Here is a 24,506-nt window from a genome sequence, read left to right as displayed (position 1 = left end):
TTGAAGTGTGTGTGTCATACCAAAATGAGTGAGGAGTGGCTCCATAAACGTTCACACCGAGTATTTCAGTGTCCTCAGTTCTGAGCCTCTTCTTTCCTCCGACTCGTCACTGGCGCATGTAAGTAAGCGTTCTGTCTTTATCCGTCTCTCAAATCCTTTACCTTTTTTTTCCCTTTTCAATACAACTTAACTAAAACGGGTTCATTCGGCATATGCTACCACATTAAAGGTTACTTTTGTTTACTTTAAGGTTAATATGCTCAAGTTATGACTTAAGACTATATTTAGACAAAAAAAGGAAAATATTCTATTAAGAACGAATATTAAAAAAAAAAAAAACATGACCACAAGGTTCCGGTTCGTGATACGGACTGGAGCCAGAGCCGTGACCGCCGTAGACACTGAGGGGGACAAGTGACCCCCAGGTGTCCGCAGCCATCGTATTTAGATGCTAGCCTGTACGTCTTTGTCAGGTCTGTGCTCAAAAAGTTAAAGCGATAGATCACTTAAAAATGAAAATTCTGTTATCATTTACCTCCCCTTATGTCAGTCCAAACCCAAATACTATTACTTTTCATAACATAAAAGAAGACACCACTCCCAACATTCTTTTCCCCCACACTATTACAGCGCTATTCCATAAAATGGCAGAAGATAGCGATATCACGAGCTTTAACGGTGCCATCAAATGATATTCTTTTTTTTCTTTGGAACAGCAGGAAAAAAAACAAAGGGTAAGCTGACAGGAACAGGACCAAAAAGTTGGGTCATTCGTATTTGGTCTGCTCTACTGTTCGGAACGTACTATTCTAGTGAATATCTGTGCATAATAGGATCAAAGGCCTGCCTGGGGGTGGAGCGTGAGTAAATCTGAAATAGAATAAAACCATCTAATCTAACTCGTTTTGACCTTGCTGCAGTTATAGTTTGGTCCTAAATATTGTGTGTGTGTGTGTGTGTGTGTGTGTGTGTGTGTGTAAATCCATGCAAAGTGGATCTAGGCATGTGTTTATGGTATTGTAGAGTACTGGGCAAAGACGGTAATTTTTTTAAATACAAAATTTTGTTAAAGATGTTTATTTTATCAAAACTGCACAGCTATATTTAACAAAGATTTTTTTTATTTTTGGATTAACCTGTGTTGTGTTCACAATTGTTTGATATCCATGAGAGCAGAGTATTTTTGTGAATTTTTTTGAACAAAAAAAAAAAAAAAAAAAAAAAAGGTTAAAGCAATAAAGAAAATTTTTCACAGCCTTCTTTGCTCATATTTACCAAGGGTGCCAATATTAGTGGAGGGCACTGTAATGCTTGCCATTCCTTAGGACAGATGAAGACTTTTTGTTAAAAATGGGGGTTGTTGATCACAAGTTACAAGGACGAAATTACCATGTTTAATAATATATATATATTTTAAAAAAAATAATAATAAGCTCCATCTGCTTTGAAGGATTAAATCATTGATGACGAAATATCACAGAATTGTCACACACAACTTTACAATGTAAAGGTCTCTACAAATCTAACTTGCATCTGTTTCACAGTAAAAGTTCAAATGGCTGTCTGAAAAAAAAAAATCACATTAAAAGGTAAGGTGCACATTATTTCTATTATTATGCTTCATTAAATTAATACTGATCACTTTTTCATATCTAAGTAGCCAAAATTATAGTCACTGCAAAAATAAATGGAATGATGGAATGCACCTGAGCACTAATTTCCAATTAAAGATTTCAACTAAACAACAATTTATTAATTTTATTTATTTATTTGGTATATTTCACGTGCATTTTATCGGTCATACTTATTTTTAATTGATATGGTAGGCATAGGTTGTTTTTTTTTTTTTAAATGTTGATCTGTATGAGTTTTGAAGTAAAAACTCACTGAATAAAAGTTAATTGTAACAGAAAACGTTCAATTTTCTATTTACAAAAAAACTGTTATTTTAAGCCACCAGAAAGGGCACAACGATGGGGCCAGTTCACGGATTACTTTATATTCTTGTAATCTCATCCTACTTCATCGTCGGTCGTGGCCAAAAAATTGGTAGGATCATTTTTTACTTATTACGATAATGTGACATAAAATTTGAGAAACTTTTTTTTGTCATGTGATATTGCTAAATCGGGTAATCTCCACCTTTTTAGCTAACAATTAAACCCGAACCTAATCTCTTGCAGTGTGCACACAGGAAGCCAAGGCAGATTTAGTGTTTTTAGTGGATGGCTCGGCCAGCATCGGTCTAAAGAACTTCCAACAGATTCGCGAGTTCCTCATGTCCGTCGTGAAGAACTTTGAAATAGCCCCTAATAAGGTCAGGGTCGGCATGGTCCAGTTTAGCGACACGCCGAAAACGGAGTTTTTCCTCAACACCTATGAGGAAAAGCAGGAGATTCTCGACTACATTAAGAACTTGCCGTATAAGACCGGCGGCACCTTTACGGGCGACGCTTTGAAGTTCTTGCTGAAAAACCACTTCGTCGAGGCAGCGGGGAGTCGGGCGAACCAAATGGTGCCTCAGATCGCCTTCGTCATCACAGACGGAAGCTCTCAGGATGAGGTCGAGCCACACGCTCAGGAACTGAGGCAGAAGGGAGTCAAAGTGTACGCCATTGGAATCAAAGACGCAGACGAGAAGTTCCTAAAGAAGCTCGCTAGTCAGCCTTATAACAATCACGTGTACAGCGTGTCTGACTTCAATGCCCTCCAGGAAATCTCGCTGAATGTAGGTCGTGAGCTGTGCACCACCGTAGAAGAGGCACAAGGAGAGCGACAAGGTAAGAGCTCTATTTGAATGTTTTGGGGTTTTTTTATAATTCATAAAGGATACTTTGTGAACGGTTCTACTAGCTTGAAAGCTTTTAACGTTAAGTTGTGGCTCATTTTTGATTACGGATTTGGACTTGTGAATCTGATGATAATCTTGTTGATTAATTTTCAAGAACAGCAGCAGTCTGACAGTATCTTAGCTGCCAAGTGCTTGTTAACTCCAGTTCATTACACCAGCTGGTCCATTACACCACTTGTGATTATATTCCTATAACAGCATGCCCATGCGTTTCATTCCTCACCCAACTGTCGGTCAAGACAATTGAAACAGTTGATCGGGTGGATTTTACAAGTTCGTCAGGACTGAGGGGGAAAATGGCTTTGAAATTAGAAAACCAAAGTCCAGTTCCCTTGAGGAAATGACAAAAAAAAAAATAAATAAAATTACCGAAACATTTTGGATCACTACGTTCTTTTCAAACTCAACCAGCTACTGCGATGATTCACAAGTTATAATTCACGCATGACAGTTTCGTTGTAGTGAAACGCATGTACATTTATGGTTTTTTTCCCCCCCTCCTAGAATGCAGCGAGATTACCGCAGCAGACATTGTTTTTCTCGTGGATTCTTCCGACACCGTCGGCGAAACCAAATTTGGAGAAATTCGCCGTTTTCTCCATGCTTTTGTAGAGGGACTTGAAATTGGCGAACAAAAGGTGAGAGTTGGCCTCGCTCAGTTTAGCGACAGACCGTACCAGGAGTTCTTGTTCGGTGAAAATGAAGCCAAGAAGGAAGATCTGCTCAGGAAGCTGCTCGGCCTCACATATCGCAAGGGCGTGCCAAGAAGAACAGGGCTCGCTCTGGACTTCATTCGGAACACCTACTTCAGCCAAGCGAGGAAAAGCGCTTCCAAGATCGCCATCGTGATCACGGACGGGGAGTCGAGCGACGCCGTGCAGGGGCCGGCTCAGGAGCTCCGAAAGCAGGGAGTCGTCGTCTTTGTGATCGAGACCGGAGCGGCGAATAACGTGCAGCTCCAAGCCATCGCTAACAGTCCCCAGACAGAATTCTTGTTCAGCACGGACAATTACCAAAATTTACTAGGCCTGATCGAGAACCTACGCAGAAGAGTGTGTACCGCTGTCGATGACCAATTACGAGGTAATTTGCACATCTTTCCGTTTCGACAGGTCATGCTCAGATCTCGTCGGATTCGTCACATAGAATAACGTGAGTAACAAGCCAGTGAAGGGCCGCATGGGAACGTAACCACCCAGGATGCGTCAGGCAGGAAACGGCAGTTTGGGACGAAAACGTGAGGTCGTACATAACTTATCTAAAATACCTTTTGGTGCAGTGCAGTGGTAGCAATACCGCTTCACTGTACCAGGTTCTCCGGTCCAACCCTGCGCTCAGATTTCTGTCTGTGCTGGGTTTTGGATGTTCTTCCCGAGTCTTAGGTTTCCTTCGACGTTCTCCAGTTTCCTCCTACTGTCCAAAAGTATTCCAGTAAGTGTGCTGGCTACTCTAAATTGCCCATAGGTGTGAATGTGCATGGTATCCTGTGATGGAATATTTTCCCATCCAGGGTGTATTCCCACCTCGCTCCTTGTATTCCAGGGATGAGCTCTAGAACCATTGCGACCATGACCATGATAAAGTGGTCACTTAAGATGAATACATGAATGAACTGTACCTACCAAAAAAAAAAAAAAAAAAAAAAGTTCCAGGTGCCAAACAACCACTAAATCTTTTAGTACTTCCCACTACACTATTTGTCAGTAACGGTCTTATAATTTGTGTTTCTGTTTACCAGTAGAGCCCATACTATTATTCAAGTTTAACCTTTTAAAAACTTTTCCTTATTTTTTCCCCCCATTTAGCTTCTTCCCCCAAGTTCTCAGATGTCTTTTTCCTGGTGGATAGTACAGCATCAAAACAAGAGTCCCAACAGATCAGAAACTTCTTGCTGCGACTGGTCAACCAGCTCGCGGTAGACAAGGATGGTAACCATGTTGGCCTGGCACAGTTCAGCGACGGCGTCGAAGAGGAATTTCTTCTCAATAATAATAAGACCAGAAACGAAATCTTATCGTCCATACGCAGTCTCCGACTTAAGCCCAAAGGTGTGCGTCAAATTGGAAACGCGATCGAACACGCACGCAAGAACTTCTTCAACACGTCGACCGGTAGCCGTCTCGCCCAAGGCTTCAAACAGGTCCTGCTGGTGACGAGCGTGGGGAAATCGAACGACAGCGTCGTTCGGCCATCGCGTACAATCAGAAAGGACGGGATGCACGTGATCTCCGTCGGCTTGGGCAAAGCCGAAATGGAAGAGCTGGACGACATTTCTAGTCCGAATCAGACCTACAAAATGACGACGCAAAACCTTCCGCAGGTGCTACAGAAAGTCAAGTCTGTGATTGAGTCAGAAGATGTGCTCAGTATCTCCCAAGGTGTGTTCTTTTGCTCGACTGCAGATCGTAAATAACCTGCAGTAATCCTCCATAACATTAGAATCTATGTATGGTTTTGAGCTTGTGTGCACGATAAAAGTGGATCAATTCTTGACTAGCATTGTAACACGGTTTTCTTGTGTGCTTCTGCAGACTGCAAATCCGCCAACATAGCAGACGTCGTGTTTATCGTCGATGAATCTGGCAACATGGGACCGGAAAACTTTCAGCTTGTACGCAACTTCCTCGTAAACACCATTTCGGGGCTCGACGTAGGCATCGACAAAGTGAGGATAGCCATCGTTCACTACAGCGACGTCCCCAGGGCCGACGTCTATCTCAACACGTTCAGAGACAAGAGTGAAATTCTGCAGTACGTTCAGAGGCTGTCCTACGGCAGAGGCAAAGCGTACACCGGAGCCGCTCTACGATTTGCCAAGGACAACGTATTCACCAAGGAAAGAGGCAGCCGAAGTGATGAACACGTTCAACAGATCGCAGTGGTCATCACAGACGGATGGTCTGCCGACGACATCACCAACGTGGCGGCAGAGCTGCGTCGCTCGGGCGTTACGGTTTTTGCTCTGGGCATCAAAAACGTTAACTTACAAGAATTGAACGAGATTGCGTCCTACCCGCCCAGAAAGTTTGTGCTTAACGTAGAGAGTTTCAATAAGCTCAACGCATTGTCGAGTATGCTAACAAAAAGCCTTTGTGGGGATATTACCTCCGCCTTCATACCCATGTTCAAAGATATTACCCTTCAGAAAGGTTTGTGAACTCTATGCTCAACTAAACTTTTCCAAATATTTCATTATTATAAACACACTCAGATTCAATATCTTTATTCGAGATTCTTCTTCTTTACCTTCAGGCTGCAAGTTCACAGCTGAAGCAGACATCTACTTCCTACTCGATGAATCGGGGAGCATTTCTTACGCAGACTTTGACGAGATGAAAGCTTTTATTTTAGAGTTCCTTCATACGTTCGATATCGGACCCGATAAGGTGCGCATCGGCGTGGTGAAATTTGCGAGCCACGCAACCACCGTCTTCCGCCTGGACACTTACGACACAAAGTCGGACGTGGAAAAGGCAGTGAAAGAGCTAATAATGTACGGGGGTGGCACTAGAATCGATCTGGGACTGGAAGCAATGATCCCGCTCTTTGGGCGAGCGTCGCAAACACGCAAGGATAAGGTCCGCGAGATACTCATCATGATTACCGACGGCAAATCCGAGGCAGTCGGAACGCCGGTGAACATTCCGGCTGAAGAGCTGAGGAGGCAGAACGTCACGATCTACGCCATCGGAGTGAAAGACGCCGATATGGCCGAGCTGGAAGACGTCTCCGGAAGCCCTAAAAGGACGTTTTACGTCCAAAACTACGATGCCCTTAAGCTAATTAAAACCAAAATCCTTAAAGAAATTTGTTCATTTGAAGGTAAAATAACAGCAGTTTTTGTGGTTGTTTAAATGGCAAAAGCTAAATGTTTTGACATATTATAAATATAAAACCACGAAATGACTGACTTTCTCCTGCCCTGTCTTACAGCTTGTGAAGATATTTCGGCGGATATCGTCTTTCTGATCGACGGTGCAGATTCGGTTGACGAGCTAGACTTTAAAAAGGCCAAGGAACTCGTAGGATTTGCCGTAGAAAAACTCCCTATAAAAGAGAACAGGGTGCGACTCGCCGTCGTTCAATACAGCACACGCACAACTGAGGAATTTCTCTTAAACGAATTCCACGATAAAGACTCGTTACAAAAGAAAATCGCATCCATCCAGCAGCTCCGAGGCAAAACCTACACAGGCAAGGCACTTAAAGACGTTTTAACAGTGTTTCAGGAGTCCAGTGGAGGACGTGCGAATACTTTGCAGTTCCTAATACTCGTTACCGATAGCGTGTCCAAAGACGACGTAGCACAGCCTTCTCGAGATCTTAGGGAGCGGAACATCAACATTTATGCTATCGGTTTGGGACACGCTAGTAAATCTCAGCTGCTCGATATTTCCGGATCTTATGACAGAGTCTACCTAGACAACAACTTTGATTCCCTGCAGAACTTGGGTAGTGAGGTTATCTTCAAGATTTGCAATACTGGTAAGTGATGCATGTATTAGGTTTGTAATAATAATAATAATAATAATAATAATAATAATAATAATAGCAGTCATTAGGATATCTAAAAATCATAAAACTGTTTGGTTTCTCATCTCATGACGATCATGGGCTCTCTCAAACGTTTGGCTCGCTAGAGTGCAAGAGACCTGAACTGATGGATGTGATCTTTCTGGTGGACGGCTCTGGTGGTGGTGACGACGACAATTTTCAGCTCATGAAAAGATTCCTGGGAGCGGTGGTGAAAAAGGCAGACGTCGGGGAGAAGAGAGTCCGCTTCGGAGCGATCGTTTACTCTGACCGGCCTAAACCCGAATTCACTCTAAATCAGTACATCAGCCAGGACAAGGTTCAGGAAGCCATCTCGATGATGAACGCTCCTGGAGGTAGGAGAAACACAGCCCAGGCTCTGAAGTCTGCACTCTCCTACTTTGCGGCGGCGCATGGAGGAAGGCGTTCTCAGCACGTTCCTCAGGTGCTATGCTTAATAACCGACGGTCCGGTCGCCGACTCTGCTGACCTCACAAAATGGCCGGAAGATCTCGCAGGTTCCGAGGTCAACATGTTTGCGATCGGGATGGCGGGAGCCGACGAGGCCGAGCTCACAAGAATTACCGGGAATGACAAAAGGACCTATTATGTGGACAGCTACGAGGCTTTTAAAATGCTGTCTAAACCAATTACTCAACAACTCTGCAATCTGACAAAGCCAGGTAAAGCCATTCTGTACCAAAGTGAACCCAAGCACTAGAAGTTAATGCAAGTACTTTAGATTCCGTGCATTATTTAAATTTCACTTTCATTTATTCCTTTTAGTGTGCGAGAAGGAGACGGCAGATCTGGTCATTTTGATCGACGGGTCCGAATCGATTTCCGAGGTCAACTGGAAAGTTGTAAAGGGCTCCGCGATCAACATCGTCAAAAAGCTCGAAATCGCACCAGACAGATGGCGGGTTAGCGTGGCTCAGTTTAGTGACAAAGTACTGAATCACTTCTACCTGGACAAATACAGCGATATACAAGGAGTGGAAAATGCCATAGATGAGATTACCCAAAGGAAACAAGGTACAAACACCTGGGAAGCACTTAAAGAAATAGGAGATTACTTTACGCCAGAGCATGGAAGCAGGATAAAGGAAGGAGTGTCGCAGAACTTGCTGCTGATCACAGATGGCAAAGCTAACGACAAGGAGGATCCGAGTACACTAGCTAATCTTAGAGCAAAGAACATTGCGGTATATGCTATTGGGATCGGACAGGATATAAATCACCATGAGCTCATCAAAATCGCTGGTTCGAGAGAGCGGGTTTTCTACGAGACTTTTGAGAGTCTTTCGCTGAAGACAACCGCCGGAAAAGTTCTAGAAGCCATTTGCACACCGGATATCATACCGGATCCGCAGGGTAAGTGACCTCTGTCTCCACCGTCAAAATATATACATATTTAGTTGTACAGATTACTCGTGTAAGGAAGCACTGCAGTATCGGATGCCTGACTGCACCGTTCGTTCCTGTTTGATTAGGATGCTCTATTGACATTGGCATCGGATTTGATGCATCACGCAGAACAAGCTCACAGCCTCTACTGGGTCCACACGCAGAGTCCCTTGTCGCTGCAGCTATTCATCGTTTATCCATGATCGGTGGGCTCTGCTGCGTCGCTGCAGACAAAATTGAAACCAAGATTGGTTTCCTCGTCGTCTCTGGCAACGACGGGAAAATTATGGACGATTTTAACTTTGAAAAGTATGACCAGAACGTGGTCACCAAGGTGCTCCAAATACGGCCTGCGACGCCTACCGCTTTCAACGCGCTCCTCCTAAACTCCTTCAGACAAAAATTCTCTCGCTCGCAGGCCGGAGTGAAGGTGAGCCGGCTACGTGGGTCGAATAAGGGTTGGACGAATATTTCTGGTGAAATTTCATATACATTATGAAATCCTACAAACAATAGTGAAAGGACCACACATGATCTCATGGTCCCATGATCTCACAGTTGAAGCAGAACCATCCTATATACAAAACTGTGTGTGTTTGCTTTTTCCCCAGGTGGTTATCCTATTCACAGACGGATTCGATGACTCCATGGAATCTCTAAAGGCGAGTGCAGAGAGCCTCCGGAAAAGCGGTACGACAACAGCTCAGACTAATGGGCTACGATAAAGCAGGCTTACGATTGTATACAAATAAAACGTAAACATTGTACTCCAAATTCAGATATATGTACCGTACTGTATATTCATTCCAAAACAGTGGAAATCCCAAATACCTGCTGACTGCTGATCCTTTCAAAAAACGGTTCAACTTTAGAGTAAGAGTAACCTTCTGAAAGTTCATATCTAAACTGGATGCCCAATCATATCAACGAGCCAAAACCATTCAACTTTATTAGTACATTTGAATCATTGTTAACTTTTAAATTATTCGGAAACCGAAGGTCTCAGTGATTCATTCATTCCTTCAATGGTAGTGTGAAATTTTCGATCACTTTTAAGGGGCTAAAGAACGTGTTCTGTTTTCATCTCACTTTCGGTTGAAACCGTTTTTAAATTCATATTGCCCTGCACTCAGCCAGAGTTTGTGTCATTTGTGCACTAGGGGTTAATGCACTGGTGATTGTGGCTCTGAAAGACAACATGGACCACCAAGCGCTGGAATTCGGACGAGGTTTCAGCTACGGCAAGCCCCTTTCCATCAACATGCTTAACGTGGGCAATGCACTGCTGGAGCAGCTTGTGAGCTTCTTTTATTACTTACAATACTCATAAGAGGAATAATTTGAGAGTCTACTCCTAAATATAAATAGGAAATATTGCAATTTGAATGTAACAAATTAAGTCTTTGTATTTGTATTGTACGTGACATTTTCTGGGATTTCTCTCCTGACCGTATTTTTTCCTTCCCCTTTTTCTACATAAACAGGAGGCAGTGGCATCGAGAGAGTGCTGCAATGTGACATGTACATGTAGAGGCGATTTTGGCTTCTTGGGAACGTTTGGGCCCCCGGGACTAAAGGTGCAGCCTCCGTCATTCCAGTCGTTTGTTTTTTTGACATGAATGAAAATTTGTACTGGAAATCTATCTCTGAAATTTGTGTGACATGACAAAATTGGCGCAATCAGTGCTAGAAGCATCACATCACATACCACAGCACTCTTAAATTCCCAAATCGGACTGGTCAGAAGGTGTTGATTAATAGAGAGAACTATATCGCGCGAATCCAATTTTCCAGAACTGACTGCTAATGGGCAGAGAAACCCGATTCCTGGTTTAAAAAAAAAAAAAAAAAAAAAGAAATCCTTTAACATTTTTTTTTTGTGTTCAGACACACCGATTGGTTTTCTCAGGCTGCCGCATAATTGGTACAGTAAAGAAAGTTTAAACCTCCTGGGAATAAATAATGGGATACATTTGCGGGATTTATTCGGAACATGACGCGAGACACCAGAATGGACACCACAAGCACAAAGATCTCAACACACAGTGGAATCCTTACCTGACAGGACTGACACCGTCATGACGACGGAAAAGCAGTGACTTTTAATCATCAAGTAAAAAAACAACAGAATTCAACTGATTGTTGTTGTCCAGAGAAGTCATTATCTCATCGTGCTTTATTAAAATGGCAAGTGTCCAATCTAAGTAACTGATTTTGTTTTGGATTTAAAGGGAGGACCGGGGCTAACTGGCCATCCAGGAATACCCGGCGACGACGGAAGCTCGGTGAGTATACTTTCCACTATTTTATTAGACCCTATATATATAAAATACATAACAAACCCACTTTCCATGACTTATACATATTTTATGGTAGCTTCTGCTGTGTCTTCTTGTGGACAGGGTGAAAGGGGTGCGCCGGGTCTGAACGGAACTCAAGGACACCAAGGCTGCCCTGGCAAAAGAGGCCTCAAGGTATAACATGCTGGGAATACAGAATAATCTCCTGTTCTGTGCTCGAAGATTTTACTTTACTTCACCACAACCTTCTATACAAGCTAGCTTTTGCGGATTCTTAGAAATTTGTTTTGTTAAAAAAATTAAATAAAAATATTGGGGCATGTATACAAATCCCCATTAAAATGACTCTCCATGAATGAATGTATGAATATAAAACTGCCTTTGTTCTACCAAATCATTGACGTACCTTTTCGTATGTTCTACAGGGATCTATCGGATACACTGGGAATCGAGTAAGTACCAGGATGGGTTTTTCTCACCATGTCTGAGCAGTAATTGGTATTCTGGTATTTCCTGAGTGCACGCGTGTGTTTTTTTTTGTCTAACAGGGAGACGATGGAGAGTTCGGTCTCATTGGGGTGGACGGTGAACAGGTCATCATCTGTCCTTAAAACACAGCATGCTGATACTTGTATTCTTGCGATTTGATTTCGTTAGTTAACACGTGTTTATTCCTTTACATAACGGGTTTACTGAGCAAGCTAATCCTGGTCCGGGATGTCATTCATTAATGTAGTGTTAGCTCTGCAAATCCCAGGTCTGCCCGCGTTAAGAATTTGATTCGCCGGTTCACTGTATTGATTCTGTGTCCTGAGCAGGGTTGGCCTGGTGCAACCGGAGTGGCGGGACCGAACGGAGATCCAGGTCGACCAGTAAGTACATCCCACCATATTCTATAAATATTTATATATTACACATTAGAAGGACAAATAATTGACCTCCATGTGGAACTTTCTACATGAAATAACATCCGATTTAAATATCATCAAACTATAATTCATATAGTTTTAAATTCCCATGCAGTGAATAATAATTCTCATGCAGTTGCTTCGTCTTCGTCTTGTGTCCGTTCGCAGGGTGTAAAGGGAGTTAAAGGAGGTTCCGGCCCGAAGGGAGAACGTGGTGCGAGAGGAGATCCTGTGAGTCGTTTTGTTCTGCGACATTTAAATTGATTACGTTTTAGAAATAAAAATTGAATGTAATATTTAAATATAAATAGCAGTTGGGTAAATAAAATCTAACTACTTTTTATTATTATAATTATTTATTTTTTTTAAAAATAAACTGCCTTTGTTTTGTGATCATCGAATTATTTTTTTTTCCCCCCATATAATAATTTTTAGTTTACTAGACTACAATATGAATCATTTAGAATGATTTACATTTTTGTGCATGTATTATTTAAAAAAAAAAAACAACATAATAATAAAAACCTTAAGAATTAAAGTCTTTAAAGAGTAATAATTGATATTTGATATAATTTAATAATTTAATTCTATCGTTTGCGTGAAATGTTGGTGAACAGGGGATACCAGGAGGAGACAGCACCGTGCGGGGTCCAGAGGGTGAGCCGGGATACGCAGGCCGTCCTGTGAGTGTTTGCGTCTGATCGATCTTATGAATGATTTAACGCGTTTATTTATAAAATTATACACTTAAATTATTAACGATATTAAAGGAAAAACAAACAAAATCCCACCTGGAGCAGCGCAGCATGAATATGAAGAAAGAAATTAGGTTTTTTTTGTTTTGTTTTTTAACTGAGCAGTATTAAACAACAGCAATCTCGACTACCCTCCTGTTAGGGTGATCAAGGCCCAGATGGAGCTCCGGGTCGAACAGGCGAACGTGGAGAGGATGTAAGTACACTTCAGCTGCAGCTCGAACGCAGCTTCTCCGCTAATGTACCGATGTTTAGTTTAAGCTTAACAGTGCTAGTCTTTTTTTTTTCTTTTCTTCTTTTTCGGGTGAAGTTTTGGCTCCGCGTTGTTGCCTGGGTCATTGCCAGGGTTACATTGCTCATCAGGAAAGCATGCCACAGCGGGAAATATTTGGAGCGCAAACATAAATATGGAGGAATTCAGAGCGAGTGCAATGATGTCTCCTGTTTTATAGGGTTTCCCTGGGAGGAAGGGACCACCCGGACCGCCAGTAAGCATAATTCCATCAATTCTATTCGACCATTTCTATTCCACGACTGAAAACTTATATTTAAACTTATATTTCATTCTTTTTTTAATCGTTTCACCTAATTCTATTCCGTTTCAGCTTATTTTAGTAAATACGTTTCTATTTCATTCTATTCTATTCCCCTTTCTACTCTATTCCACGTTAATATATTCTATTCCTCTTTGCAGGGACTGCTAAACCCTTAGGGTTTCATTCCATTTCATCTTGTTCTGTTCTATTCCATGTTCTTCTTACTCAATTCTATTCCATTATTCCATCTAGTTGTATTTCATTCGGTTCCATCCCCCTCGGCAGTGACGGCTAAAACTTTATTTTCCTTCAATTCCATTTAGCCATACACTATTCCATTCTCTTGTACACGTTTCACTGTAATCCCTTTTGCAAAAATTCTATTCGATTTCTTTCCATTCCATTCCATCGTATACGATTAAAGTTCACCTCACTCCACTGAACTGACTGCTAAACCCGTTTCCATTTTATTCCAATCTTATTCGAATCAGTTCTATTCTATTTTATTCTACTCTATTCCATGTGAATCTATTCTATTATATTCTATTCCCCTATGCGATGACTGCTAAAGCCCTTAGGGCTTCACACTCTTCCAGTCTCTTCTTTTATTACATTTCATTCCTTTTTGCAGATTGCCAAATCTTTTTTTATTATTATTATTATTCTATTCAATTTCATCTTATACTCTTATAGTTAATCTTGTTCTGTTTACATTTATTCGTCGAGCAGACGCTTTTATCCAAAGCGATTTACAGATGAGGAACTATATTTCATACTTAATTCCATTTTATTCCCTTTGGCAGTGACCGCTAAACCTTGGTTTTCATACCATTCCATTATTATTATTATTCATTCTATTCTTTTCCCTTTTGCAGTGACTGCTAAACCGTTATTTTCTCATCCTATTCTATGTTTATTATTTTATTCTTTTCCCCCTGTACGAGCCTGTATACATTTCCCATTACAGAACTTCACTCATCCCCGTGTAACCCAAATTACCCCCGTCTCCCAAAACAGCGATCGCATGACCATCGACTTTTCCGTTATCGGATGGAGTATCTCGTCTGATGGATTCTCAGTGGTTCCGTCATTTGTGCATGTAACGGTTTTGACTCCGTCATCGAAATCTTAATGTTTATTTTAAGGGGCTTTCCTCTACTGAACAAGGAGAACCAGGACCAGTGGGTCCCGCTGGACAGCCCGGATTGCGGGTAAGGACTCTAAGAACTCTTAATGTGGAAATATATCGCTATTTTCCCCAGACACATTGTATTTCTCAATAATAATAATAATAATAATAATAATAATAATAATAATAATCATCTCAAACCTTTTGTGGTCCTCGGTCTCAGTAATTTGACTCCTCATGTGTTTGTCTCAGTCATAGTGTTCTGCTCTCTCTCTCTCTCTCTCTCTCTCGCTCTCTCTCTTCAGGGTCCTCCTGGAAGAAATGGAGCCAAAGGAGAGAAAGGTGATCAAGCTCTACCTGGAGTTCGGGTAGGTCCAAACCGCTCCTATAGCATCAGTATTTAATATCAATTTCGAAGCAAAATAACCAACATTAGCGTCCTAAGAGTAACTCCGCTTCATCGCACTACCCTACGGATCATTATTTTCCTCTAACCGCACGCCCCCAAGTGTTTTATTCCTTACATCATCGACTACAGTGAAACCGAAGCGGCGCAAATTTTTCAGATTTTCATCTCAAACGACTGTCGGCAAAACTCAAACGTAGATTAATATTAGATTGCTGATATTAACGCAGTGGGAAAAGGTTTAATGTCACTTTAGCCATAAAACATCTGTGCACAAACATTTAGATTTTCTTGATGGCTTCTCCTCAGGGACTGTACGGTGCAGTCGGGGTTATCGGGGCCAAAGGAAACCCTGGACGCAGAGGGCCACGGGTAAGTCACGAACCCTTTCGGTTTCTTTTCCCCGTGATGTCACAGAACTAGACTCGGTCCCAAACAGGAACCTGGGGTTCTTCACAGAGACATAGAGAACACAGAAGAACACACAGTAAATAAATATAATTCCCAGTGTTCACACAGAAGGGGCGGAGCTTGCCTTTTAAGTCGATGGGTGCGAATAAGGAAGCATGGGTTAATGGCGAGCTCGAGAAACGGACAAATCTTTGCAGGGTGACACATCGCTAATTACTCATAATGACATCGGCATGACAACCTGAGCGAAACGTAGAAACTTACGTGAGCTTCGGAATTTCTTTACAGTCAGTACGTCTCCCCTATTCCTTTAACGACAGCGTGCTCTCGAGCTGGCATGGACGCCACAAGTTCATCCAAAATCTGACGATCCGTGTTGGATCATCGTGTGATCGCGTGTTTGAGGAAAATCTGACCTTTTGTAAAAAAAAAAAAAAAAAACCCAACACGTGTTAACTTGGTCTCATGTTGCACATTTGCTTACATTTAAATAGCGACCTAGAAATGTCGCAGAATCCTGAATATTCCTACTTCACTTTACTCTTCATAACTTTATCACCTTGTTATGATGAACTTGTTCTACACCGTTTTTAAATGCAGTTTAAATTCAAAATTTTCTAGTCATTCGTTTTCATTTTCACTCTAAACTCAGTCAGCATTTGTATTTACTCTGCTTTGTGATAGTTTCTGTGTAGCGTCCTGAACCATGTTTGTATTTTTCCAGGGGCGGGTAATGCTATAACGACTCTTCTCTCAAAGTGTGTGTGTGTCATTTTTTCAGGGTCAGATAGGTGACGTGGGCAGTAAAGGTGACAACGGACCTGGGGGTTTCAGAGGACCACCGGTCAGTATGTCTTTAGATATAGATCAAATATGATGGGGATTAAAAAAATGGAGAATTGGGATGAATTGGGACGGTGACGTACAAATCTATTTGTCTTTAACCTACTTAAAAAGGACATCATGTTCCATTTATAACACACGTGAATAAAAACCTTTTCACCGCCTCTGTTTCGTTGCGGTACGTGTCAGAGGACCAAACAGTTTTTTTTATTATTATTATTATTATTTCACTAAAGCAGATTTTTTGGTGAATTTTGTCATTCATTTAATAATTTATCGTAATTTTAAATGGCACAAACAAGCTTTTGCAAATTTAATACTTGCCCTTCAATCATACTAACCCTCTGCATGTCCTGTTAATAAATCACCTTGCATGTTTTTTTTTGTTGTTGTTGTTTTTTCTGGGTGCTCAAGTTTTCACTCTAACACACACAATCCTTTGGTAAATCAGGGTATGTGTGTACGACTAAAAAAGCGAACTCTCTTTCCTTTCGTATAACTTTTATAAAGATTTGTATGAACACACAGGCTTCCAATCGGACAAGGCAAGCAAGATAAAGGTTGCTCATGCTCGTATTATTCATTTCGTGAATTAAAATCCCAGCTGTATGTTAGAATTGCTACAAACTTTGCCCGAGATCAGGTAAGGATATTATCTGAAAGTTCATCCATGCAGTCTGTAAAATTTCTGCTCATCAACCATACTAAACAAGTTTAAAAATGATTTTCCTCACAATGATCACCTGTAAGCTAAACTGATTACTACTTTTCTTTGAAACAGGGAAACATTGGCGCAGACGGTTACGGACCATCAGGACGTAAAGGACAAAAAGTATTGTCACATTTCCTGTCTTTAAAATCCTACGTATATTGTATATAGAACAATTTTATTTCTTTAGTTTTATCACTTGGACTTCCTTGTATATAATTATGACTAGCTGATCACGGTTATGAATTTTTGTCTCTTGCAGGGAAATCCTGGTTTTCCTGGTTATCCTGGTCGACCGGTACCTTTTAATAAACCTTCACTGTACTTGCTTTTAAATCATCGAAATTAACGGTTTATTTTTCATTTATTACATCTAAAAAAAAAAATTATGTTTTTAAAATCAAGGGTGAAGATGGAACTAAAGGATCCGCTGGAAAGGGAGGAGCCAAAGGATACAGAGGACGGCCGGTAAGGTCTTACGATCAAGTTCTCAATAATTATAATTAGATTATATGTTTTAATATTAATTCAGCTTTGATTAGACAAAAAAAAAAAATTACCAGTAATTAACAGAATTTTTTCCCCTCAGAGTAATTAATTTCTCAGACGTAATTATGTATAGTCCTGTATTATTGTGAGTAGGGGAACAGTGGAAATCGGGGACCTCCTGGAGATCCGGGAGAAAAAGGGCTGAATGGATACCAGGTCGGTATTTCCCGATACTCCTCTGATATACTAATAATTGAATTGTTGTTGATATCATCATTATCCAAAACCTACTGAAATTAGGAGCTGCCACAATACATTATATGTTTTTTGACACACTATTTATCATGAAATCGAGTATTTCATTGGAGTTTTTTTTTTTTAACAAAAAGATTCATTGTGATTTGTTGAGAAAAAAAAAAATCCTATTTTTATGATTTTTTTTATTTCCCTCCTCACAGCTAGAGGGCGGTCTTTATTCGGACATCACTTACTATGAGCCGATTTGAACCTGAAAACAACTCACTTCCGTTGTTTTTTAAAACAATTTTGTTACACACTGATCTGCTACTCTGTATGGTACTATAGTGGTGTACCTAATAATCCGGTTACTCCATGTAGTGCGGGGTATCTTCTTGTTTTGGTTCTTTAAACAGCAAAAAAACACGCCAGGGAAATATTCAACCAACGAGTGGAAATCTGTGTAACATCTAACCTTCCTACAAAATAAAAATACATTTCTGTCAAAACTAATTATATAACGGTTAAATGAAAATAAATTGCCTCATAGAATGCCTTTTTTGTGCTTTAGGGTCCTAAAGGATCACCAGGAACCAGTGTGAAAACTGTAGGTTCTTACATTTCACCTTGAATCGTACAAGTGCATACGAACGTGAGCGTTTATAGAGTCTGTTTAATGATGAGTGCTTTGGCCTGTTCTGTCTTGTAGGAATGCGAATTAGTGAATTACGTGCGTGAAAACTGCGGTAAGAGGAGAATCAGTACCGTGATCCTTACAGATGATTAACTATTAAACTAACCTACTGTGTTAAATATAACGAGCATATTGATCCATCTCTCAGTACGAAACTTTCGTTCTCTAATTCTAAAATGTGTCTCATTCGTCAACAGCTTGCTGTGGAGGTAAGACCATGATCTGTCTGTCTGTCTGTCCGTCCTGTAGTCCAGGTCATATGTCTACCCGTTCGTTCGTTTGTCTGTTGTCCGCCTATCCATCCAGTGGTCCGTCCATCTGCCCACCGACATATCCATTCCTCCATCTGAGTTGTCCATCAATCCAACTATACATGTCCAAGTGTTGATCCATTCATAAATCCATCTGTCCAACCATCCTTGTCTATTTGTTAGTCCATTTATGTCTCATCCATACATTAATCCAAATATCTACCCGTCTGTCCATCCATCCGTTTATCTTTGCATCCATCTATCCCTCCGAGCTGTGCATTAATCTGTCCATCCATTCGTTATACTATCCATCCAATCATACGTCCATTTTTTAATCAACCTATCCATCCATCCATCTAGATCAGGATTCCGAGTCCACTGCCAAGGTTTAACGGTTTTGCCAAGGCGTCAAAGCCTAACCTTCCGAGAACATTCCGAGTGATCTGCTCGATCACGCTTCCTTACTGGATTGCCTTATTTTCTTCAATGTGTTTAGGTCACACCCAGTGTCCAGGTTACCCTACGGAGCTAGTGATTGCTCTGGACATGTCCTCTGACGTAGCCCAGAGGGCGTTCGAGAGGATGCGTTCTACGACCTTGTCTCTGCTAGAGGGCATCCGCGTCGCAGAGACGAACTGTCCGGTGGGAGCTCGAGTTGCCGTCGTGGCCTACAACAGTCAAACCAATTATCTGATCCGTTTCTCGGACCACCATCGGAAGAGTCGGCTACTGGAGGCCGTCAAGGGAATCTCTCTGCAAAGGAGCAGGAACCGCCGCGATATCGGCCAGGCCTTGAGCTTCATTGCTGAGAACGTCCTCAAACGCGTCCGAAACGGCAAACTGGTCAGGAAGGTGGTCATCGTCCTGACAAACGGGGACTCCCAGGACATCCCAGCAATCAACACGGGCATGATGAAGCTCAAGGCTTTAGATATCAATCTGGGAGTCATCACCTTCAACGATGCTCCAAATGTTCGACATGCCATCCAGGTAGGAAACAGGAACATGGACGACTTTGACTTATGTACAGGGATTTGTTTAAAAAAAAAAAAAAAAAAAAAAAAAAAAAAAAAAAAGGAAAAAAAGAGAAAAGACCACAAACACTATATATGGGCAAAAGTTTGTGCACACCTCACCACCGTATGTGCTTGATGAACATCCCATTCCAGATCTAGTCTCCCTTTGCCATCATAATAAGCTCCACTCATCCGGGAATGCTTTCCACTTGATTTTTGAGCATGGTTGTGGAGATTCGTGTTCATTCAGCCACAAGACCATTAGTGAGATCAGGCACTGATGTTGGGATGATGAGGAGGTCTGGAACTGGTGCAGTTCCAGTTCATCCTGAAGGTGTTCAATGGGGTTGAGGACAGGACGCTTGAGTTCTTCCACTCCAACCTTCTCAAACCATGTTTTCATGGAGCTCGCATTGTGTACAGGTGCATCGTCATGCTGGAACAAGGTTCGGGCCTCTTAGTTCCACTGGAGGGAAACTGTAACGCCACAGAATACAAAGACAATCTATACGGTTGTGTGCAGCCAACTTTGTGGCAACAGTTGGAAAAAAAAAAAAAAAAAAAAAAAACACGTATGGGTGTAATGGTCAGGGGTGCACATACTTTTGGCCATACAGTGTATTTTCCCCCTTGATACAAGAATGTAAAACAAACTCGTATTTTAAGCTACTTTATCTTACACCTGCAGTAGATTTACGTTAAATACCAATGTCGGTGGTTAGTTTTATTCACGTACAAGGTATACCCGTAAAACACTTTAAATACATTTAGGCATTTTGAAGAATAATGATAATAATAATAATAATAATAATAATAATAATAATAATAATATCTTCTGCATCTTATGATTTCTGCCTTTATTGCTTCTCAGGCTGATGAAACAAGAAGTTTCAGGGTTTCTGATTATCAGGACGCCAGCTGGTTTAAAGAGTGCGTCATCTGTTTCGGTAAATTGCTACATACATTAAAACAAGACCCTCACACACGATGCTTGAGGCCCTATACTTAGTTAAGTTGAAGTTATTACTTACACAAGTGACACAAACATATCCATGTCATAAAGTATGCGTAGTGACAACCATCTTAAATCGTACGCTAACGAGAGCAGAAACAATCCGCATACAACGACGTTTGAGGTCATGACGGTCATTCACCACTCTCTCTCTCTCTCTCTCTCTGTAGATCACTGTAACCCAGACCAGAGATGCGACAGAATACTAAACCCCGAGCCCGAGGAGGTGGACGTGGACCTGACTGTAATGATGGACTCCTCTTACGACCTTCGGGCTGATCAGTACTCTGACGTGAAGGAACTCTTGGTGTCTGTGCTGGACGTGGTAGACGTGAGCAACAAACCTACCATAGAGGATGGGAAGGCCAGGATCGGCGTCTATCAGCAGAGCTCTGCTTACCCCAACTTCCACGTCGAGGAAGTGATCGGACTCGGCGCGTTCGAAGACCGCGCCGCGATAGAGATGCGCATTTCCGAAGACATGCGACAAGCCGGCGGTTCGCCGCGTCTCGATTCGGCTCTGGACTGGATCGTAAACAAAGTTCTCCTGGAAGCGCAGGCTCCGAGGAAGAAGCGGATGGTCCTGAACATCCTCGGTGAAGGATCGGAGCGTTTCGTGGACAGAGACGAGCTGAAATACGTCTCCATGCTCGCTCAGTGTAACGATATCGTGATGGTCACGCTGACTGCGGGAGAAAAATTCAACAGGACTCTGGTAAAAGGTCTCAGCACACCGCCGTCAGAGCAACACCATATACCTCTGGGACAGCTGGGGCTGAGGGACAGGAAGTATGCTCAGAAATATTTACGAGCCTTCCTACGCATGCTCACCAGTAAGAAACATCTCCATGACTCTTCCCTAACGTTGGGTTGTATCCGAGTTCAGCAACTTGGGTTTAAAAGACAATAATATTTATGCATATCTTTTGTTCAATTCATGCACTCATCTTTTTCTTTAATCTGCTTACAGGAGATTTCTTTCCCAAACCATCTTCTCTAAATGACAAGTGCAGCACTTTTGTTCCAAAGGAGAGGGTACATTTGCCTGATGTTCCTCCAACAAAAAGGTAAGACGTGTCTCACTACGCTAAAGCTTTCTTTCGGGCGGGGGTGGTTCAAATGGACCTGGACGATTCGAAACCTAGTTTGGCGTTAACTGTTGCTTTTAATGAATTGTTTTATCTAACTACGGAAAGAGAACCGGAAGATCTCCTTTACTAATACGATAAACAAGCGATGGCAAGAACGAATACAATTTGTCATTAAATATGATGCAATGACTGAATCATAATCTTAGAGAATAGGTAATCAGATTAGAGGTTACATTTCATACCTGCCCTTCACTTATAAGAAATAAAGAAATAACTTTCGGCCTGGGCGGAGATTGAGCTTGATCCCGCTGGTCCGTGTTCTACCTCCTATCAGCTAACACATGTACGTTTGATAATAAGAGCTAATCTTCTCTTGCTGTTCATATCACAATCTGAAGTACAGAACTGCTCACTTATCCTTCCTCTAAATGGTCAGACCTGAAGTTTTCGCCACCACTGAAGAGATCGCCACTCCACCCGTTACCGAGGCCTACGCCGAAGCAAGCACGGACGAATATCAGGAAACCATGGCGCCGCTTCCGGAAGTGTTCGAAACTATGTATACAGAAACATACACGGAGACGTACACGGAGACGTACACGGAGACGTTTACGGAACGTCCGCAAATAATCAGCAAGTCATTTGTGGAGGTGTATACGGAGACGATCATGGATGCATACGAGGACGTTTACCCGAACGAGTATCGCGACCAGCCTGTGGACGAGCGCGCCGAAGGGCCGGAGGTGAAAAGCGAGACGGCCGAGAAGCGAGACGAAAAGGACGCCGCGCACCGAAACGGACCCGATCCGTCCAAGGGTACGCCCGACCATTTAATAAACGAGTAACTGAACTTAGACTTTGTCACGCACGCAGAGTAATGACGTCAAAATTGTGCCACGTGTTTAGCGTTTTGGTCATTTTTCATACATGAGATTAAATCCATCTGTATTATAATGAGGACCATGCACGGTGGGGGTCTTCCTGTAACCGTATCTTCGCATCCCATTCTCAAAATTCGTTCAGTACGTAGCGGTATTGATTATACTCGATTCTGATTGGCCAGGAGATGTTGATCTTGCTCTTTTACTTTTACTCCTTATGTGCGTTAATGAGCTGATTTACTCGTTCTCATAGCTACTCTACAGTTATTGTGATACATGTAAGCAGAAACAGAGCTGAATCACATGTTCCACGAGGTCCGCGACTGATTCACACGAAGCCGGTTACTCGACCCACGTCGCAAACGTCTACCAGGTCGGGATTTTAACGCGTGGTTTGTGTTGTTTGCGTCTCAGCCCGATGCTTGCTCGAGAAGGACATGGGGAGGGTGTGTTCAAGCTACGAGGCCAGGTGGTACTACGATCGGAACGCTGGGAAATGCACCCACTTCTGGTACGGCGGCTGCGACGGGAACGACAACCGCTTCCCGACCGAAGCCGAGTGCGAGGAGACGTGTGGAGGGTTACGTGAGTCAGAAGCGGGTATGCAGTCGTCTTCCTAAATAATAATCGTGTCATCTTTGATCGTTCCTTTAAAACATTCATTTCTCCAACAGATGTTCAAGCTTTTCAGAAGGACGAACCATCAAAAGCAACAGGTAGCGCGCGCACACACATTTTAATGCATTGCTCATAAAAAATATCCCACACCAATGTTTCACCGCCATCACGGCGCATTCGATCCCTAGAGAGACGAAAACAACACGGACGATGCTATCTTTTCTTTCGAAAAAATAGGCTATAACACCAGAAACGGACCTTTAATAAAAGTCCGTTCATTTCAGCGACTCTCATCGGGTAAGCTAGTTATAGCGATCTAGTATTATATTAGCCTAACGAGAGCGACACGTCTGATTAAAAAGTAATAAAATAACGTCGCTCTAGTTGAAATTGTTGCTAATGTTAACAAAGGAATAAGTAAGCAGTATGATAAGCAGCATTTTCCTCCAAATACTAGTTGTTAGCATACATATGTAAAATCGGAATTCAATTACAGATTTAATACCTGCCCTTCAGTTGCACCAATTTACACACAAATTCATTTTCTGTTCCTGCCGTGTTAAATAAATTCAATATTATTCCAATCCATTTTCATTATTTTTGCAGTTTCAGGTTACTAACAAGCTAGGGTTAGGGTTATATTCAAAGAAAAGCCTTTCACGATAGTGTACTTGTGGCAATAACTTTCTATTACACGCACAGATCTTTAGTAAATCTGCACCTCGGTGTTCACTTATACGTAATGTAGATAAACAGTACGGGTTATTGCGCGTTTCTCTCCGCTCAGATGTTTGCCGGCTCGCTCAGGACATGGGCACGTGCTTCAACTTCATGCTGAAATGGTACTACGACGCGTCGAAGAGAGAGTGCGGCCGCTTCTGGTACGGAGGCTGCGAGGGCAACGGGAACAGGTTTGACACGCAGGAGGAGTGTGAGGCTCGCTGTCTGAGGCCCAATGATAAACGCTGAACATGTGGCACGTCGTGAACATCCACTTCATTTACAGGGTTAATTTAATTGATCTGTGTTGTCGAGAACTTTATTATTTTTTTTAAACGAATTTTGACTTTTATATGTTTCATGATTGATAGAAGAAGCAGCACAGGGCAGTAATAAGTCCAGTTTTAATCACAGTCTGTACAGACAGAACTGACTCAATGTTGTTATATCAAATATCAGTTTAAAGTCAGATTGAGATCAAATGCCATTGGTTAAGTATACGGAAGGGAAAAAAAATTATATTATTAACTACATATAGCAAAACGCAAGACCTGATTTATTGGACTCTGAATCATCAAAAATGTGTCCATGTCAAAATTTATGATGGTTTGGTGTGTATAAAAAGTTAATTTCACAAACTTTGGCTCATTTTTGCTGTGACTCGAGATATTAAGTCGTGTCCTCACTGTTAAAAGGTAGCCAAAAAAAG

At 41.8% G+C, this 24,506-nt stretch overlaps 1 protein-coding gene and 1 long non-coding RNA gene across 6 annotated transcripts in view; one reads left to right on the top strand and one right to left on the bottom strand.

Annotated features, from left to right (window-relative positions):
• LOC108263687 (collagen alpha-6(VI) chain) lies at nucleotides 1-24,435 on the top strand. The gene is made up of 43 exons (XM_017464733.3): nucleotides 1-118; nucleotides 1,545-1,589; nucleotides 1,954-2,049; nucleotides 2,184-2,780; nucleotides 3,356-3,934; nucleotides 4,657-5,229; nucleotides 5,383-6,000; nucleotides 6,104-6,673; nucleotides 6,785-7,336; nucleotides 7,492-8,067; nucleotides 8,171-8,758; nucleotides 8,878-9,221; nucleotides 9,403-9,481; nucleotides 9,952-10,088; nucleotides 10,276-10,368; nucleotides 11,023-11,076; nucleotides 11,194-11,265; nucleotides 11,517-11,543; nucleotides 11,640-11,684; nucleotides 11,910-11,963; nucleotides 12,168-12,230; nucleotides 12,617-12,682; nucleotides 12,897-12,950; nucleotides 13,207-13,242; nucleotides 14,436-14,501; nucleotides 14,725-14,787; nucleotides 15,135-15,197; nucleotides 16,018-16,080; nucleotides 16,861-16,911; nucleotides 17,051-17,086; nucleotides 17,194-17,256; nucleotides 17,431-17,493; nucleotides 18,086-18,121; nucleotides 18,224-18,260; nucleotides 18,406-18,417; nucleotides 18,956-19,449; nucleotides 20,347-20,422; nucleotides 20,658-21,320; nucleotides 21,458-21,554; nucleotides 22,015-22,394; nucleotides 22,874-23,059; nucleotides 23,134-23,175; nucleotides 23,865-24,435. Exons 3-43 carry the CDS (start codon nucleotides 1,974-1,976, stop codon nucleotides 24,044-24,046), a joined length of 8,526 nt encoding a protein of 2,841 aa, XP_017320222.2. The 5' UTR covers nucleotides 1-118; nucleotides 1,545-1,589; nucleotides 1,954-1,973; the 3' UTR covers nucleotides 24,047-24,435.
• LOC108263688 (uncharacterized) overlaps nucleotides 1-24,506 on the bottom strand; it is a 33,630-nt gene that overhangs the window by 7,240 nt on the left and 1,884 nt on the right. For 4 of the 5 annotated variants that reach the window (XR_008396128.1, XR_008396127.1, XR_001812229.3 and 1 more), the window contains 3 exons: nucleotides 15,501-15,652; nucleotides 15,105-15,276; nucleotides 14,621-14,731 (listed from right to left, as the gene is read on the bottom strand). This is a non-coding gene — a long non-coding RNA (uncharacterized LOC108263688). The remainder of the gene's footprint in view (nucleotides 1-14,620; nucleotides 14,732-15,104; nucleotides 15,277-15,500; nucleotides 15,653-24,506) is intronic. The other variant, XR_008396126.1, reaches the window with a different exon arrangement.

The sequence above is a fragment of the Ictalurus punctatus genome, chromosome 3 (genome assembly GCF_001660625.3).
Source record: "Ictalurus punctatus breed USDA103 chromosome 3, Coco_2.0, whole genome shotgun sequence".
Taxonomy (NCBI): Eukaryota; Metazoa; Chordata; class Actinopteri; order Siluriformes; family Ictaluridae; genus Ictalurus; species Ictalurus punctatus.
This window is presented reverse-complemented; position numbering and strand designations above follow the sequence as displayed.